The 19,301-nt window shown below is 37.8% G+C and overlaps 1 protein-coding gene across 5 annotated transcripts in view; it reads left to right on the top strand.

Annotated features, from left to right (window-relative positions):
* The window catches only part of Astn2 (astrotactin 2), an 848,095-nt gene that overhangs the window by 657,449 nt on the left and 171,345 nt on the right, over positions 1-19,301 (top strand). For all 5 annotated transcript variants that reach the window (XM_046451532.2, XM_046451529.2, XM_046451531.2 and 2 more), the window contains one exon: positions 13,835-14,100. In XM_046451532.2, coding sequence (XP_046307488.1) covers positions 13,835-14,100 — 266 coding nt within the window. The remainder of the gene's footprint in view (positions 1-13,834; positions 14,101-19,301) is intronic.

Genomic DNA, 19,301 nt, shown 5'->3' with positions numbered 1-19,301 from the left:
GAAAATACATGAAATAAATATATATATTAAGCAAAAGAAGCTAATCTGCATATGACTCCAACTGTATAACATTCTGAAGTTAAAAATCTTATCAGTGGTTATCAAGGGTTGGGGATAGGAGGAAGGAAGGAATAGGTAGAGCACAGAGGATTTTTAGGGCAGTAAAAGTACTGTGTGTGATACTATCATTTGGATAGATGTCACTATACATTTGTCCAAATATATAGTGCTTATAGAATGATAAGTGAACTGTGGATTTTGAGTGATTATGATACGTCAATGCAGGTTCATCAAATAGACCATCTGGTGAGAGTACCAATAATGAGAGAAACTATGTGTGTGTAGGAATACGGAGTATATGGAGAATTTCAATTTTGCCATGAGCCCTAAAATGCTCTAAAACATAGTATTTAAAAATACAAGTGAATATGAATTATAAAAAAGAATCAAAATAGTACATGATATGAAATTTGAAATCATCCCACTTATTCTACTAGCCATCAATAATGGCCTTTACCAACTTTGTATAAGCCTTCTGCAAGGTGTCTCAATATTTTCTTTAAATAAATCTTAAGTATACACATTGAGAAAGAAAATGTTATAGTGAATCTCTGTGTGCCCCTTACTCAGTAATGCTTTTTGTCAATATTTTCCTATTTTCACCTCAGCTATTGCTTATTCCCAATTTGCTTTTTGTTGCTGGGATATTTAAAAGCAAATCCAAGATATAGCATTCCTCCTATAAATACCTCAGCATGTACCTTTAGCAGATAATTATTTTAAACATAATCTCAATGTTATTATCCTATCTAGAAGTTCATATTCAAATTTTTAAAATTTGAATATAAAAATTTGGCTTTAAAATATCTTTTTTATAGTCAGTATGTTTAAATAATGACCAAGATGCCTATATGTTGTACTTGGTCTCCTAATCTGTAATGATTGTGTCCTTTAATTTTGCCCGTACTCTTTTTTGTTGAAGACATTGGTTTATTTGTCCTTTAGAATTTTCCAAATTGCAAACTTAACCAATTGTTTCCTCATGGTGTTGTTTAACTTATTCCTTTATCCTAGGGAATCAATTGGAGAATTTTTTGTTCCTAGAATCCTTTTATGGAATGATAAAATCACTTCTCTGAATAATGTTTTCAAAGGGCATGTAAGAAAATACATAGCAAGAACAACAGAAAGAAACTGTATCAATATACTGTCATCAAAATATTAAAAATATAGCAACATATGTGCTCCTTTATGAATGACAAGATGTAGTGGAGAGATATCCATCAGAATTTCTAAGTAGTGTTGAGCATAAATATTTTAAATATTTGTAACAACTGTAAAGTGATACAAATATTTAAAATTCTATCAAAGTCATAGAAAATTTTATTGCTACTATATTCTTTTAGTTGCATTTATAATTTAAAAATGCTAAGTTGCAATTATAGGAAAATGAATTATAGGAAACTGAAAATAAAGATGTATTTTTTCTCAGTACAAGCTCATAAGTTCATTCTATTCATGGATCTAAGAACTACCACCTGAAGCGTATAGCATCAGACCAGGATTTAATGTCTCATTGTACTTTTAGTTGCTATCGATGTGATCTATCCATTAGAAATTTTCCCATTAGCCTTTCTCCTAATGGTTTTGGATTTATTGATTATAGTTGTCTAGATCTAATATTTTATTAGACATTTTAATAGAGTGATTTTATAATTCTATCATTCTTCCTGTCTTTATTATTTACAATATTTCCAAAAGGAAAAATGCAGTTGCCCAGAAATTCAGTTCATATAATAAAAATATGATTCATAATTGATTCTGTTACACTTTTCAAAATAGTATGCTGATGTCCAAGCAATTGCTAATAGTGACCAATGAGTTTTGTTGACTTTTTAATTTACTTAGTTATTTTGGGTGTTGATTTTTAGTGTGAGTAATGTTATGAATTAATGGCAATTTATTTGATAAATTTCAATTTCTTGCAATCATTATTCTCTTTAGTGTTCATATTGTTTCATGTAAGGCTGATGTAAGCTACTTTAGGTTGGTTTCTGTGCCCTTTTGAAATGACCCCATTGGTCTCAACCCTGCTTTTTGGTACAGCAAACATCCTGGGTTTAGCTTTATACCATTTTGTTCCAGACCTGGATCAGGAATTTTTATTAAAGAATACTTTGTTCCTTTCAGTGGAAACAGAGTCTGAGCATTAGGACTACTTTTCTGTAGTAAGGTCATTTTTTTCTAGGCTTTTTCAGGGACAGAGTTGTGAAATGTTGACTTCCAATTGAAATTTCAGTTCACAGATTTTTTTCTTAGCTTCTTTGACTTTATACCTGGATTGTTAGTCTTATGTTGAAAATCCTAAAGACAATAAAATAAAAGCTTGTTTGCAACACCACACAATATACACATAGTGGCTTCAAAATAACAGTGTTCCACATTAATCTAATTGAAGACTTACTTGCAGATCATCTTTTATTTTGAATACTTTTTACAAAGCATATAACACCCAAATACTGCATTAAAATTTCTTTAGGTGCATCATAATTACATGTAATAGTTGGAAATTCACTGTGAGATATTTGTGAGGTATTCGTTCCTGAACACATCGTAATTTGGAAAAGGGGATGTACGGGGGAGTGAAATTTCCAAATACTACATTTTTCTCTCATTTTCTTTCTTTTTCTTTTGCCTTTTTATCTTTTTCTTTCTCTCTTTCTTTCCTCTGAGATTATACCTTACCTGGCCTGAATACTACATTTTAAAGCCACTTGAAACTATTATTTTCTCCATTTATTTCTATAAATATAAATGTAGAGTCAGATCTATTTCTTTCACTTCATATATAATTTGTAGAAATAATTATGTCTTTTTTGATTTTAAAAAAATATGCAAAACTTTGTGTTTTACGTAAAACACAAAGCTAAAACTTATAAAATAAGATATACTGAAAAACTCTGGCCTTGGTCTCTTCTTTTGTGCTCCCCTGATAGGTAACCATTTTATTAGTTTGGTTAATCTTTTTATTATTTCTTAGTGAAAAACAATATAGAAGCCCAGGGCCATGGCTCACACCTATAATCCCAGCTACTCAGGGAGCTGAGGCAGGAGAACAATGAATATGAGGGCAGCCTTAGCATATTAGCAAGACTCTAAAATAATTTAATGAGATCCTATCAGAAAATTAAAAAAAAAAATAAAGTTCTGGGGATTGTAGCTCAGTTGTAAAGTGCCCCTGAATTAAATCCTCAGTGTCAAAAAAAAAAAGTAACTGGAAACACATATATGCATGCATATATATATATATATATATATATATATATATATATATATATATATATATGTATGTACTCCTCCCCTCTTTTTTACACAAAAGAATGTACTGTAAACATTCTCTGCACATTGTTTTTTCCATTTTATTTATATATATGTATATATATTTATATATTTTTTTACATTTATATTTATAATTACTGTGTATCATATATAATAAAAAGTTTCTCTATTTTCTTTGGTACATAGTACCTACCTCACCATTTAGATGCATCACAGTTTTTCAACCAATGCTGTATTGATTGTCCACAGATTCATATTTCAAGAGTTTTATTGCTGATCACCATGATGTAATGGGCAGAAGTAACAGGAATTGTTTATTCAAATTCCAGAATTTATAACCGAATAGACCTGAATCTCTCGAGATGTAGCAGAGTGGGAGAGAACTTAATATAGTGGAAAAGTGGTTAGAAATAGGACAGATGGGAGTGGGAGTCCAGCTCTTTTTTGGACTCCTGACTTCACTCCTATGATCTTCCACTTCCTCATCTTTAAAAAGCATTAATGAAACCTACTTTTCATTGATGTTCTGGTTTATTGAGACCAAGTGTGATCATGTAAAACAAGTAACAGAACATCTGGCCTGGAATATGTTCCCGTAAAATTGTAGCAGTTGTTGATGTTAACTTTACTGATTACCACAATTTTAAGACAGGGAATTTCTGATGGGTTTTGACCCTTTGTTTTAATTTAATTTTACTTTTTGTTGAATGGACACATTAGTCCTCGTTGTCCCAAGCAGCACAGCTATAGGAAAGAGGGGAGCTAAAAAAAGGAATTAACTCACCCTTGAACATGTTATGAAATGCCTGTGAACATTTTTAAAGGTGATCTTTTAACCTGCGTCTTGTTAGGATTTTGATAAAAACAGAAAAGCATGAAAGTGAGACTGTGATTCCAGTATGAAAGCAGTCAGAGGGTGGTGTGCTCTACCATACAGCTACATCCCCAGCACTTTTTTTATTTTATTTTTGAGACAAGGTTTCACTAAGTTGATGAGACTGGCCTTGAACTTGCAATCCTCTTGCCTCAACTCCCCCCCAGTTTCAGTGATCACAGTACACTACCTCACTGGCTGAGGGTGACAGTTTTGTTTCCTAAGGGCTTCTCTAACCAAAGCCTCCAGCTGACCCCATTCAGGTTCACACCCTCTTGGATGTTTTAACTTGGCAACCAACCTTGAAGGCCTGTTCTCCTACCTCCAGGTCATGTTCAAACAGCACAATCTGGCAGTTTTCATCCATAGCAGAACATTAGCATCTCAGAGACTTCTTGTTCCCTAAGCCTGTCTAAGAATGATCCTTTCTGGGCATTTTCCTTTGAATTCTCCATGTGACTGGAAGAAGAAAATGGAATTGGGGAGGAAATCAAATCTGAATCCTTCCTTGAGGGGGTGAGTTTTGAGCAGAGTTCTTAGGAAAGTGGAATAATTGGATCCCAGGAAAGAGAAGACAGTCCTCCTATTAATAATGCTTTGACCTCCACTGAACAGAAAAGAGGCTTTGGAATTAGATGTTGAATGACTAATGGCCTTTGGCTGAATGTCACCTCCCAGAACCTCTATTTTCTCAGTTGTATTATGCTTGTAAAAATTATAATATTCCTAGTCCAAAGCATTGTTGAGAGGATTCAATGAGATCTGCAATATCTTATGTGTAGCAAAGACTAGAAGGCTGGAAAATGTGTTTCCTTTCTACTTTCTCCCTGTTTCAAGCACTTATCCACTGCATCTTAAAAATTCAACTATATTGTTATAATAATACAAGTAAAGTAAGAACTGACATCTCTTGTGTGTTTACTAAATGTCTGGCACAGGTACAAATTATCTTAAATTATCTTAACTTTATATTTTCACTGATGTCACTATTATTATATACATAAAAACACAGAGACTTGTATTTGTGTACTAACTTGTCCACGGTCACATGTAGGTCTATGGCTAGCCTTTTATACAGATTAGGTAAAGGTGTTCCTGCTCTTTTATTCAGTTAAATGAGAAAGACTTGACAAATAGAGCCGAGACTGAATCCAATCCCTATTCGTCCTCTTCCATTTTACAGAGCTCAACTTGCTTAACTAAACACAGAGACCCTAGAGGTCACATGTTCAGTTTTGGCCAAACCTGAAATTCAAACTCATATCTATCTGACAGTCATATTGTATCTTTTCCTTTTCCACTGCCACCTCTTTCTGCCTCCTTTAATTTTTTGCTCTACTGTCTTCTCTCTCTGATATATCTTCAGCCTCTCCTTCATCTCTTTGGCTTTTCCTTCCCAACTGGAATCTCTACACTCAGTACCACTAGTATTGAAAAGAGATTTAATTCATATTTTCACCCCTGTCCCAGGGAGTAGCTCCAAGCTTGGAACTGAATATTCAGGCCTTCTTTGCAAAGGCTCATTCTAAATTCTTTTTTCTTGTAGACTAGATAAGCCTTTACCGTCTTTCCTGTGGTCCTCAGTGCCTAGCAAGTTGCTTTGCACACACTAATTATTCTTTGGCAGGAAGGATCAGAACTATCAAATTTCCCAAGAGCAAACATCTGAAGTGGGCACTAGAGGGCAGCAGGAGATCACACATGGCCTTTTTGTTTTTTCCCCCAGCCTCCCATTACTGGTCGCAGCCTACCTTGTCTCAGGAGGCAGAAATAAATACTATGATTCAGTGCTAACTAGTCTCTGACTTTGGCCAAGACATCAGCCACTACTAAGCTACTGGGAAGTGGCTGAGGTTCTTCTCCCACAGAGAGTATGACCTTCCTCAGAGGAGTAACTGCTTTCACTTGAAGACAGGTATTTATCATTCTGAGCCCCAGTTCCCTCATGGATACTAGAGGCAACAATTCCTAATTTGTAGGGTAATAATGAAGACCATATGAGATCATAGGTATAAATCAGCTAATACAGCATTTGAGTCTTAGAACATTGAATGAGAAATTAAGATCTCTACTTTACACATAATATTGTGCAAAGTAATATTTGTAATATTTGGAGAGGGGAAATGACTTCCCTATGATTTGAAATGGTAAATTCTACCACAGTTTACAGAATAGGTAGAAAGCAGGTGGTTTAAGAGAAATTCCTCTTAGTTAAAGCACCAACCAGGATTCAAGGGACGATTTATAGATTTAGACATGCATAAGAATTGAATAATGGTGGGATGAAGGCCAAGAGCCAGAACAAAAGAACTTTGATGATGCTGTTGACACTGTAGAGCTGGAAACTCTTCGTTGAGTTCTGTTTCTCATTAATCCCTAAATAATCCAAGATTTAAGTACTCATGTTATTGACATTTTACAAATGATAAAATGGAGCCTTGGGGAGGTTAAGTAACTGGTTCAAGATCTTCCAGCTGGAAAGTGAAAAAGCTGGAATTCAAACTCAAGTTAGCCACTGTGTTATAGCTGCCTCTTTTATAATTGTTCTTATTGATTGTGTATTTAGGGAAAAAGCTAAATAGGTTATATCAGATCATTTTCTTGGCAGTTTTGTTAACCTACCCTCTTCATTTTGGAACTCCGTTGTTACTTCTGTTTGCTAAATGTGCACACTCATAGCACATAAGACATACACATTATCAGAATGCCCCACGGTTTCTGTGACAGGGATTTCACTCACCTAGTTGGCTGGTAAATCTTAGCATGACCTCTAAGTAGGGGACAGGCTTGCATACTGCAGATAAGACATGCAGACAGCATAAAGGGCATAAGTCTGGGTTTGGGTTTGGAAGAGAAATGCAATTCCTGGATGAGAAGTCAGTCTAAGTTTAACAGAGCTTTCATAGAATGAATTGGAAGGCTAAAAAGTTCCACATTATGAGAAGGTTTTGGGGGTTTTGATTTTTGTTTTTGTACCAGAGACTGAACCCAAGGGTGCTTTACCATTTTTATTTTTTATAAAATAACCCTTTTTATTTTTTATTTTGAGATAAAGCCTTATTAAGTTTCTTAGTGCCTTGCTAAGTTGCTGAGACTAGCCTTGAACTTGCAATCCTCTTCCTTAGACTCCTGATGTTGCTGGTATTATAGGTGTGCACTATCGCACCTAGCTTAGAAGTGTTTAAGAAGAACTTGGAGGATGATTTGGTAGTAAATGAAGCATTAGATGGGGATTTCTGAACAGGTGATTTCTAAACTCTTACTAGGTAAGTACTCTATCACTAAACTATATCCCAAGCCCTTTGAAATTTTACTTTGAGACAGGGTCTTGCTAAGTTTCTTAGACTGACTTTGAACTTGGGATTCTCCTTCCTGAACTTCTGGAGTTGCTGGAACTATAGATGTGCACCACCACACCCAACCTTTAATAGTCTTCCACCCATGAAAACCCGTTAGTCCATGGAAATGAGTGAGGATTTGGGTTATTGCCTGGGCACAGCAGGTGTAGGGAGAACCATTTTTTTTTGGAAGAGAAAGGACTCATTGAGCAAGTAGTAGATTTGGAGTCTAACAAATGTTATAGAAATAGAAAAATTGAAGGGAAAAGGAGTCATATTGACACATTCATGTATTAATTAATTCATTCAAATACTTACCTATGTATGTGATATTATACAGTGAACTATGTGCTAAGAATACAGATGCTCATTAAAACTGGCCATTGTCCTTGTTCTCATGAAACTAAAAGTTTACTTGGCAAGACAGATATTCATTTAACATTTTGTCAATGTTAACATATTAACTAAAATTATAAATATGACATGCATGATAATGATGATGTCAATGTTTCAGTTGATAGTAGGAATTGAGAGTAGTCATAATAATCTATGAATATGTATTTCTCTTAGAGGGTTTTTTCTATAAAATACACTTTACTAGGGACTTCTCCCAAGACCTTGGCCATAGCAATTTTTCTGGTTGGTTGCTGTGGATCCCCCAACTCCTATTTCTCTGGCTGCTCACTTTATGAAGACCCAATGTGGGGATACTTCACCCTCTGTTAGAATTCTTCTTTGGCAGAATTCAAAACAGTTTCAGGCTAGCTCTGTTTCCACATCTGGTCCAGGGGAAACAAGTATTTCTCTTCTGGCAACCTCTGGGAGTTTGTGCTAATACCTTTCCAGCCCCTTCTGTTCTTTTAACACAGGCCACCAGAACTTTTGACAGGTGAAGGTAGACCCTAGTCCTCTATCTTTTCAATTGCTAACAACAAACAAGCTCTTCAAGTGTCACTCATGAGGGTCCTTGTCACAAAACTTGGGGTCAGAAGATAGCATATTCCACATCCTGCCCGGGGTGCTGTTGACTCTAAACATGGTAATAGTTCTTTCCAAATAAAATATCCCCTAAATCCTTCCTTTTTACTCTGATCTCTTTTTATTTCCTTGTTCTGGCTGAGGTTTCTAAAGTTATGAAACTAGTTAGAATTCATCTCCTTTGTAAGTTCTGCATCTAGGGGCACGACTTCGGGATTCTACTTCTATTACCTTATAGTGTCTCAATAGAAATTTCAATTTTAACATCCTGTTACAATAACAGCAACATAATTATGACAACCACAGCAACAACAATAACAAGTAATATTAATTGAGGGCTTAACCTGTGCCAGGCACCCTATTTAATCATCACAGTGACTCTTTTCGGCTGGTACTGTTATTTGTAAAGGACACACTGATGACCATGCTGGACTTTCATCAGGGAGGCTGAGAAGTCGGATTGCACAACACAGCAACACAGGCCTCGCTGATGGTGTTTCAGCCGCCTGTTTCCCCTTTGTTAAGGATATTTGTGAGGATCCTTGAGTCAGACCTCAGAGTGACTGCTTTCCTCCAACAGCAGACAGTAACTCCACCTCAGAAATGAGCCCGTTTCAGTAATTCCTGGGAGGCCATTGCTGTAAGAAAGGCCATTCTTTAATGATATAAAAGTCTCACCCTTTCCCCCCCTCCCTAAACGTTTCTAATTTGAGCCCCTCTGGTCCCTGTGGAGCCTTTAAATGCTTCAAGTGCGAGCCTATTGCCAAAGCAAGCCTGTCTGACTGGAGAGGCAGCGCCCTGCACTGTTGCCGAATATTGAACAAACATCCGAGAAGCCTTGGCTCTCCCAGAAGCCCTTCGTCTGATGCCTTTGTTTTGTTTTCTGGAAGAGGGCAAGCAGTGCCATCACCTCCTGCCGAAAAGCCCTGGCTGCCCTCCCAACAAGGAGTTGTCACTTCAACTGAGGCTTTTTAAAGTTTTTTTTTGGTGGCAACAAAATAATGCCCAGCAGGAATTTGGGAGGAGAAAAAAGAGAGTTCACTTGGCAGGTTCTCAAATGAATGGGTTGTAGTGTCATTGGAACTGAATCGGGCTTGAAACCAGACATGATCCTATTTTGGACGCATTGTTCAGAGGGATGGGAAATGTGAACAGAGGATAAGTCTCTTCAAAAAATGCTCTTTATCCTTGGCCTGTTAAAGGCAGCTTGGTTTAACCTAACTCTCCCCTTTCCCCAATGGCAAGAGTCTAAATGAAAGCCTCGAGGAGGTCGGAACAACTAGACAAGATGAGCCCTTCATCCGTTGACATTTGGACTGGGAAAGCTTATTTTACCTTGGGTTGTATCTTGATTGTAATCATGATTAGTTGTCATCCTTGTAATTCCCCAACCCTGGCTTTTAGATTCATTGATGCTTTGATAAGGTAGCATAGTGATTAGTGTATGTAAACATAGCGTATATTCCACAAACTTTTATTGAAAAAAAATGTTTTTAAGCCTACTGTTTTCTTGAAATTGGGTAAGGCCGCTGTAGGAAACAGCAAAACTGATACTATCTTTGTCTTCGTGGAGTTTATACTCTTGATACATTAATAGTTGATAACAGATCAGGATGCTATGAGAATCTGTCATGTGAAAATGGAACACACATTGATAGTGGGGGAAGTTTATGGAAGACTTTTCTGAAGAATTGGCACTTGAAATAAGTTCTGAAGGATGAGTGGAAGTTAGCCAAGAGAAGTTAGGGGCTGAGGGTGGGATGGAAGGAAGCATTATGCAAGAGAAGAGCCTGTTCCCGGATGGAGAAAAAGATACAAGGTGTATACAAGGAACTTAAACGTCATCATAGCTGAAGGCAGAAGAACTAGGTAGAGCAGGATAAGAGATCAGACTGGAGAAACAGTGTGTTGTCTAGATCCTATATTGTCTGTGCCTCACCTTTTGGCTTCTGATCTTTACTCTAAGTATAAATAATGTCATGGAAGTTTAGGACTATAGGACTTGTCTTTTGAAAAGATAACTTTAGCCACAGGGTGGGGTTGGATCAGAAGCAATTAGCTTTCACAATTGTAATGGAATGGTTAATGGGCATCCCTGCTATAACTCTCATCTAAATCATAACTTAGCCATGGCATAACATTAGGAAAAGAATCTTATCAATAAATGTTCTTGGGACTTAGAGGTAAGTCCCTTTCTCTCTTTTGGTCTCCAGTTCCTCAAGTGTTTGGCAAAAAGAGTTGGACCCAATGATTTCCCTCTTTTTGCAAAATTAGCCCTGAAGTTTGGCTATTAATTCTATGCTGCTATTGTAGGTACAGTTTTCAGCCTCAGTTTTTGGCTTTTAACCCCCACTTACAGGAAAGATGGACTGAAATGGCTGAAGAATTATGAAGCAGAATAGCAAAAGTCTACAAATGGAAAATTGTTAAATGGATAATTATATCTTTAATCCAATGTCTATGAATTTTTTTTTGATCAAGAGAATTTTTACTCCCAGCAACAGGTTACATTTCTTCCCAATTAAGTTATATGCACATGGCATGGTACAATGAGGGTTATACCCTCTGTGTTGAAATATGAAATGACAGTAGTTCAGGTGATGCATTGGTTATCAGAATTGCACAGTTATGTGCTGAGAAGATTAGTAACTCACTGTGTGACCTTGGAAAGTAATTTTCCTTTTCTGGGATGCATTTTCTTCTTACTTAAAGTGGGAGGGTTTGTACTGGATAGTCATATTCAAAAATATGTTCTTTCAATTATTTGTGTGTGGGGAATCGAACCCAGGGACTTATGCACACTAAGCAAGAACCCTACCCCTGAACTACATCCCAAGCCCTCAAAATATATACATATATTAATCATATATATATATATATATATATATATATATATATATATACACACACACACACACACACACACATATTATATTATATATGGAGAAAAGAGGCTCCACTTTTCCATTCTTGGAGATTCACGATACATATGTATCAATAACCTATTTGCTTCCAAATTTTTACTTTTCAACTGATCCATCATATTGCCATATATTAATTCGGACTAGAACAGCAGTTGCCAAACTTTTCCTGAAAAGGCTCAGACAGTACACATTTTAGCTTTGTGTGCCATAGAGAGTCTTTATTGTAACCACTCCATTCTGCCACTGTGGTCATACACAATACACTAATGAATGGGAATGGCTGTGTTCCAATAAAACTTTATTTACAAAAACAAATGTGGGATGAATTTCTCCATGGGCCATACTTTGTTTACCTGCAGACCACAGCGTGGGCTGATTCTTAGTATCCTTGTAGCTCTGACTCCTTCCTGATCTTCTCCCCAAATGACTATTCCCTTCCAAGCTTGAAGTCACCCTTGTCCAAAAGCTATTCCTCTGGCCTGCAGTTTCAAAAGTTATCATCATCTTCTTTTGACCTGTGTATAAGGCTGTCTCCATCTCCCCAGCTGCTGGGCTGCCTTCTTCACAGCCTTGTTTTGTTTATCTTAGTAACTACCCTTCTTTAATCCCTCTAAAGGATTGGTTAGCTGGAATTTGCCTTGTCTTCCTCCCCTGGAGCCTTTGATCTGATGCTCATGAGCATTTGCTGACAGCCAAACAGAAAAGGTGGAGCCCAGATCCCAGGCTGGAGGGCCCAGAGAGTAATGAATGAAGGATGAGTTTATTTGTATTTCTAATTGGAAAGCCCATTTCCAGATCAGCTGCATGTCACTGCAAGCTGAGAGCAGGAGCAGGAGAAAACTCATTTTACTTTCAGTTCTCAGTGCCCAGGACCTGTGCCCACTGAGATAAGGGTTTACCTTGATTTCACCAGGCTTGGTAGAAGCTGCTGTCTGAATTAAGCTCTGTATCTTAGTACAGGATCACTCTTTTTTGGCACTCAGATTGAGCATGGTACATCTTGGAGGACACCATTCATACAGTCTGTGATTTAAATGTAACCCTCTGGGTTATTCAGATCACTTTATATCTTCAAGCTTTTTTTTATAGAACTTAGAAATCTTATATAGAAAGCTGGTATTAGAGAAATAAAAGCAGAATTTCTCTATTTGAAGCTGATATGAGGTTTCCAGCCCTGACTACTCAGTTTTCCTTTTGCCCTATGGAAGCAGTTGCTCAGGTGCTTCCTAGAAATTCTTGAATTCCTAAGAATTTTGGAGGCATTAGAATAGAGTTATAAATATAGTTTTAGCCAATCAAAGTTTTATAAGATCCATCTTTAACTGAGTCTTAGGTACTTCAAGACTCGTGTTAGGCACTGAGGTGGCAGGAATGGGTGACATAACCCCTAGTCTCCAAGAGTTGATAATACCGTTGGAAAAGGCAGGAGAAAATGGGAAAGGAAAGTGAACTTAAAATAAGATCTCATAAGTAAAAATATTTGTTTAAAGAAGAGGGTCAGGGCAATGAGGAAAGTCTTCCCAAAGAGGGTAAGATTGGAATGGAGTGTAAATGGCTAGAAAAGATTTGTTGAGACAGAGAAAAGCAGGAGAGGCAAAGGCACAGAGATAGGAAATACTAGTTGTATAGGTCAAGAAAGACAAAGCAGAGCATGGAGCATATACAAATCGCATCTCAAGGTGCACATGAAGAAATGTGCAGGAAAAGAAGTTTGAACAAGGGAACAGGTAAGCACAGAAATAAAGGGGAAATGATGTCTGTTCCAAGCAGTACCACTTCCTATATCATCTGCCACTCACAACTGATTCCACTGGGGTCATTAAACCCATTTCACAGAATCAATGATGAGAATCTCCTGAATACTCAAGACACTTTTTCAAGGTTGAGGAGGCGTTATCAGGCAGAACTGGGATTTAAACTGAAATTGACTTGACCCAAAGCTTATGTTTCTTTCATTATATTGAGTTTCAAGGAAAATATGGAACTGGAGAAAAATTGTAAAGGAAGAGTATAGTTTGTGAAGGTTGACAGTAGACAGAAAAAAATTTCTGGTTGGGGAAAATATCTTTGAGTATTTGTATCTTTCAAATTGCTTGGAAAAACAACCCCAACCTACCAACTTTAAACATGGAAAAATTGAGGGCTAGAGAGAGTAAAAGGATACCTGGTATGTACGTGGCAGGAGAAAGACACCATTCTGGTCTCTGAATGCTCAGGCCAGTGATCTTTTCAAGACATCATGCAAAAATCACTTTATCATCTTGTTTTTCATTTCCAATGAATACCAGCTCCTTAGGACATGTTCTTTGTGGGTTCAAGAATCTGGCCTTTTAAACAATACTAAATTCACCTCTACCTCTTCCTATTTTGTGCCTCTCCAGAGACCACAGAACTGGGCAGCAAGAAGGAGCTCAAGTCCATGCCCTTCATCACCTACCTTTCAGGTCTGCTGACGGCACAGATGCTGTCTGATGACCAGCTCATCTCAGGTGTGGAGATTCGCTGTGAGGAGAAAGGCCGCTGTCCTTCTACCTGCCACCTTTGCCGGAGGCCGGGCAAGGAGCAGCTGAGCCCCACACCAGTGCTGCTGGAAATCAACCACGTGGTCCCACTTTACACCCTCATTCAAGACAATGGCACAAAGGAGGTGAGCTCCCCTGGCCCAGCCACCAAGTCAAACCTGAGAAACCCTCCTACCTGTGGACTCTTTGTCCATGGGGATTGTCATCAACATCATCATCAACAACAGCATCATGGTGATTACCAGCATTTATTGATTCCTTATATTCTAAATCTTAGTGTTTCAGTACAACAGAGGTTTTTTATTTGTGCAGAGTCCTTAATAGGTATTTTTGATTGATGGGTGTCTTTACTCGGTTCAGGGACCCAATCCTTTCCATCTTGTGCTCTATCAAACCATTGTTTCCATGGTCACTGTAAAAGGAGAAAGGATATGGAGCACTTCTCATGAAAAGTTTAAATGCTCCAAGCCTGAAAGTAGCAAATGTCATTTCAACTCCAGTTCCACGGATCACAGCTCAGACATTGTCCACACCAGTCTGCAAGAAGACAGAGAAATATATTCTGTGTGCCTAGAAGTAGACGTGGGTTTGGTGAAAACCTAACAGTGTCTGCTTCGATTCTATATTTGGGTTATCTCATCTAATTTGCATCCCAGTTCTATGATTTACTTAAAAATATTGGGCATATTTGCATAAAATTTGCTGACATGTGGCCATCTTTTTAATTATAAAATGGAAGTTCTGTATGGCTAATCCTAATGTGACGTCTATGTAATAACAGTTGAGGAAACCTTAAAGATGTTACGTGATTTACTCAAAGTTAGTTTGCTTCAGAGCTTCCATGCCTAACTATGAAATGGTATCTCTTCTTTTCCTCGTGTCTCTCACTTTTTTATAGGGTTTATTAGGACTTTAAGGAATCACATGAATTATTTGGCTCACTGGTTTGTAAACTTATATTCATGGGACATTTTCTATAAATGCAACATTCCAGAACTCCAATTAATAAAATCAGGAATAGTGATGGTTCTACATCAGTAAGGAAAAGGAACATGGATAAGAGCATCTCTTACTTGGTTCTCATTCTTCCTTCTACAGCAGCTTCCAGAAAGAACGGGGCCTCAAAAAAAACAAAAAAAAAAAAAGTCAGTGTGGCAGATGATTGATTGTGTCCAATAGAACTCCATGAATTATGTGCCCCTTCCATAGCATCCCATAGGGCCAAGAGCTTGAAGGTGGCGGGAGGTCAGATAGAGCTTCAGAGAAGACAGAAATAGGATGGTTACAAGGATGTGGGGAAAGTGTCAGGTAGATGACCTAAGGAAGAACAAGGTCTGTGCAGAGACCCAAATTATTTCCCCATAATTAAGACCAAGAGATGTAGGAAGAATCAGGAATGAGGCCAGGGCAATTAGAAGAGATCTGATTATTTAGGATATTATAAAGCAGATCATGGAGTCTGGTCCCTGTTCTTAGAGCAATGAGATGATGAAGACCCATTATTAGAAGGAAGTTGATGGGATTAGAGTTTTGTGGCAGAAGGAGCCTCTATTAGAATCACCATTGGAGCAGTTAAATATAGTGTGGGTTATTTAGATTGGATACACTGTAGCAGCCAAAATTAATGAATGACAGTAACAATTGTCAATGTGAAATGAATAATCATAATGTTATGTGAATAAAATAAGTCCCAAAGATAGATTTTATATAGCAGAATCTGCTATATAAATAAGTTCCAAAGATAGATTTTATATAGCAGGATCTGCTTTTAAAAGTTAACGCACACATATACCAAATACACTACCTTTCAGGAATAAATGCACATACAATATAACCATTTTTAAAAGGGAAGCAAGGAACTGTGAACATAGGAAATGATAACTTTGAGTCAAGGGAGACAGTACAATGGCACAAGAGGGCAAAAGTCACATGTAGGTAGTCAAGTTCCTAGCTGGCTTTTATGGTGGTCGATTTGTAGGAGTCTATTAAAGAGTTGAATGTTAAAACTAACTCACTTATTAGCTAACCAAGTGAATAAATTATGACCAACTAAGCATGACACAACAAGATGCTTGAGTCTGAACCAAGTATCATGAATAGTTTGGGTCTGTGCTTCAAAGGTCCCCACGCTATCAAAAACAACCTTATATCTCCAGCCTCTGGCTGCAGGGTGACAACAGGTTGTGGGAATGTAAGAGTGGACACAGGGATATCGGGAAGAGGGAGCCACAGCTTTCAGCAAATAACAAGGTGTTCTGGTTAGTGTATCAGTGAGGATGAGAAAAACAGCACATTGGTGGCTATGGATCAAGGACCTTGTGAATGATACTTTGAATATTCCCATTCACTGCTCTGTGACTTTGTCCCCATGACTGCCTTTTTGGTCAAATTTTCCTTATCTGTAATGGAGTACAATACAAACAAAATCATGAGACTTTTGGAATGTGCCCTTGGCGCATGTGTGGCAGCAGGAAAAGTAGTGGTCCTTTTCCTTTTTGCTCAGGAATCAGAATTCCCTATGTCTGGAGTTCATGCCAGCTTCGCTTGGCATTGTTGAGATAGGTGTTCATTATTTTGGAAATCCAGTGCAGTATTTGTAGAATCTCAAGAGTGTGAAAACGGTCACTAGATGTCACTGTTCTCCTTGCAGGAGACCTGGAGAGCTGGAAGCTTTAGTCATTCATTCATTAATTCAGTATTTTTGGATATCCACTCTATGCCAACTACTGTGTTACGCTATGAAAAATGAACAGTATGACAGATAGACATGGTCTTCATTTTTATTGTGTTTGTAGTGCTGGGGATCAAACCCAGGGGATTGTGGATGCTATGCAAATATTCTACCACTGAGCTACATCCACAACCCCTACATGGTCTTCAACTTCATGGAGTTGCCAGATTGGTGGAGCAGACAGATAGTCATGAGATAATCACACAAGTAAGTCATATAGTGCAAAATCATATTGTGCAAAATGACAAGGAGATGTTTAGGCCAATGGGTTGAAAGTGTGACAGAAGGCCTTGTGGACTGGGAAGGCTTCCCTGAGGAAGTGGCAGTTAAACTGGGTCCTTGTAGTCAAATGCATAAAATGAATGTGGAAGGCTGGTTTGGGGGAAGAAGGAAGAGCATGAGAACATCCCATGTAGAAAGGGAGACTTCTTTGCCATCTCTGCATGCTGAGGAAAGGGATTTGACCAGGAGTTGATGGGCCTGGGCTCTGATACTGAGTAATAACATGGTCTTGTGCAAGTCCCTTTCCCTTTCGGGACCTTTCTTTTGCTCTCTGAAGAACCAGATAGAAAAAGATTTTCCCTAAGTTTTCTACAAGAAACTTTGTAGAAAGTACAAGATTTAAAGCAAATCTTGTACGCTCTGTGCTACACTGGCTTGGATTGAAATCCTGCCTCAATCCCCTATTCACTGTGTACTGCTGAATGATATCTGCAAACCTCAATTTCTATGTATATAAAACATAATCTCATAATTCCTACTTCTCAGGAATCAAATGAGATAATGAGTGCACGGTGCCCAGCATGTAACAGACAAATATTATCTAAGATTAGATAAAAATAAATTTTACCTAAATTTGTACTTTCCTTTTTCTTTGCTTCCCCTGGTACCTCCTCTTCTTGGTAGTACTTGATTACTTCATTGATGCTTAAAGTACTAGGAACATAGTATTTTAAAGTAGGATCTGCATTTTGTGTGGAATAAACCATTGGTTGGCCCCAAAAGGAAGATTATAAGTAGAGCAATCTTAGGAGCATTTCCTACTTAATAAACATTTCTGGAACTCACACTATGGTTAAACATGCCACAGTTGGGGTTACACCCAAGTAAAAGGTTGTCCTTCTCCCATAGATCTTCCAATGCAGAATGGAAGTTTTATATGAGAGCCCTGACTCCTTGAGCTGTGCAAGGTACTAGGTAAACTCTTGAGGCCCATTTTGTAGCATGGTCAAGGAACAACAGAGAGGGATATGACTTGCCTGAAGTTTGTGAGATGCTTCTAGCCTGATTCTGGATGACAGCCAGGGTGTGCTCTGAATGGCCTTGGGAACAATTGGACACTAACTTCTTGGGTGGCTGGGGTCTCCTTGGGTACATTCCAGTGAACACATTGGAAAGGATAATGCCTTCTGCCTCAGCTGGAAAGGAGCCCTTAATTACCTTTTGTGCTGTGGTTTTGAACAAGCAAAGCAGGGGAAAAAAAAGTCTTTATGATGGAGAATTTGATTAATGTATAAATCTCCTCCTTCCACCTGTTAAATGCCCTTATACAGCCCAAAGCCACAGGACTTGGCTCAGCAAAACTAGTGCTTAAATGTACATGACTTTGTATGGTTGTTAATTTAGCCTGTGGGTGAAGTAGTCTCCATACAGGGAAGACAAAGGAGAGTTCCAGTGAAGAGCCAGATAGCTCTCTGCCTTTTACTGTGGATGTGTCCTTTCTTTTACTTCTCTGCAAAGTGAGCTTTATAGTATCTATCCCTTTCCATTTCAGGTTTAGCAGTTTTCTGTATGAACTAGAGAATTAGAACACCAGGGATCTGAACTCAGCTCTGCCCTTGATTGTTATATGGTCTTGAATATACTTTCACTTTCTAGATCTGGTCTTTATTTCTTTATCTATATGATGAGAAATAAGGCTAACTTCATCTAAGGTGGTCCCTTTGGCACTGTGAGAAGATCAGATCTAACTTATAAATGGAATATGAAAGAGTTATTTTGAGATTAAAAGAGGCACCCCATCACCTACAATTTATCTCATCCAGAGATAATGCCTCCTTCTTATTTTACTTTTTTATTAGAGCATTATAGTTATATATGTAGCTTGGTTTATCCCAACAAAATCATGCATGCTTGGAATCTGACCCAATCCATTTCAGTCCCCATTCCTACCTCCTCTTTTCACATCCCCCTCTGCCACCCACTCCATTGATCCTCCCCTTGCTCATCCATTTATCCATACTTGATTGGTGCTTCCACAAACACATAAAGGTGAAATTCCCTGTAGTATATTTATATATACACATAATGTGATTTTGTTTAATTCAGTCCACCTTTCCTTCCCTTTCCCATCCCTCCTTCCTTCCTCTCAATCGCCTTCTTCTGCTCCACTGATCTTTTCTTTATCTTAATGGTATCCATTTCTTCTGCCCTTCTTTTCCTTATTGTACTCTACTTTCCATATATGAGAGAATACATTTGACCCTTGATTTTCTGAGTCTGGCTTATTTCACTTAGCATGATATTCTTCATTTCTATCCATTTACAGACAAATGACACACTTTTCATTCATCTTTATGGCTGAGTAAAACTCCA

The sequence above is a fragment of the Marmota monax genome, unplaced genomic scaffold (assembly GCF_021218885.2).
Source record: "Marmota monax isolate L192 unplaced genomic scaffold, Marmota_monax_Labrador192_F-V1.1 WCK01_AAM20220418_F8-fsc00020, whole genome shotgun sequence".
In the NCBI taxonomy this organism is placed as follows: Eukaryota; Metazoa; Chordata; class Mammalia; order Rodentia; family Sciuridae; genus Marmota; species Marmota monax.
The sequence above is the reverse complement of the archived record's forward strand: the minus strand, read 5'-3'. Positions and strand labels throughout refer to the sequence as shown.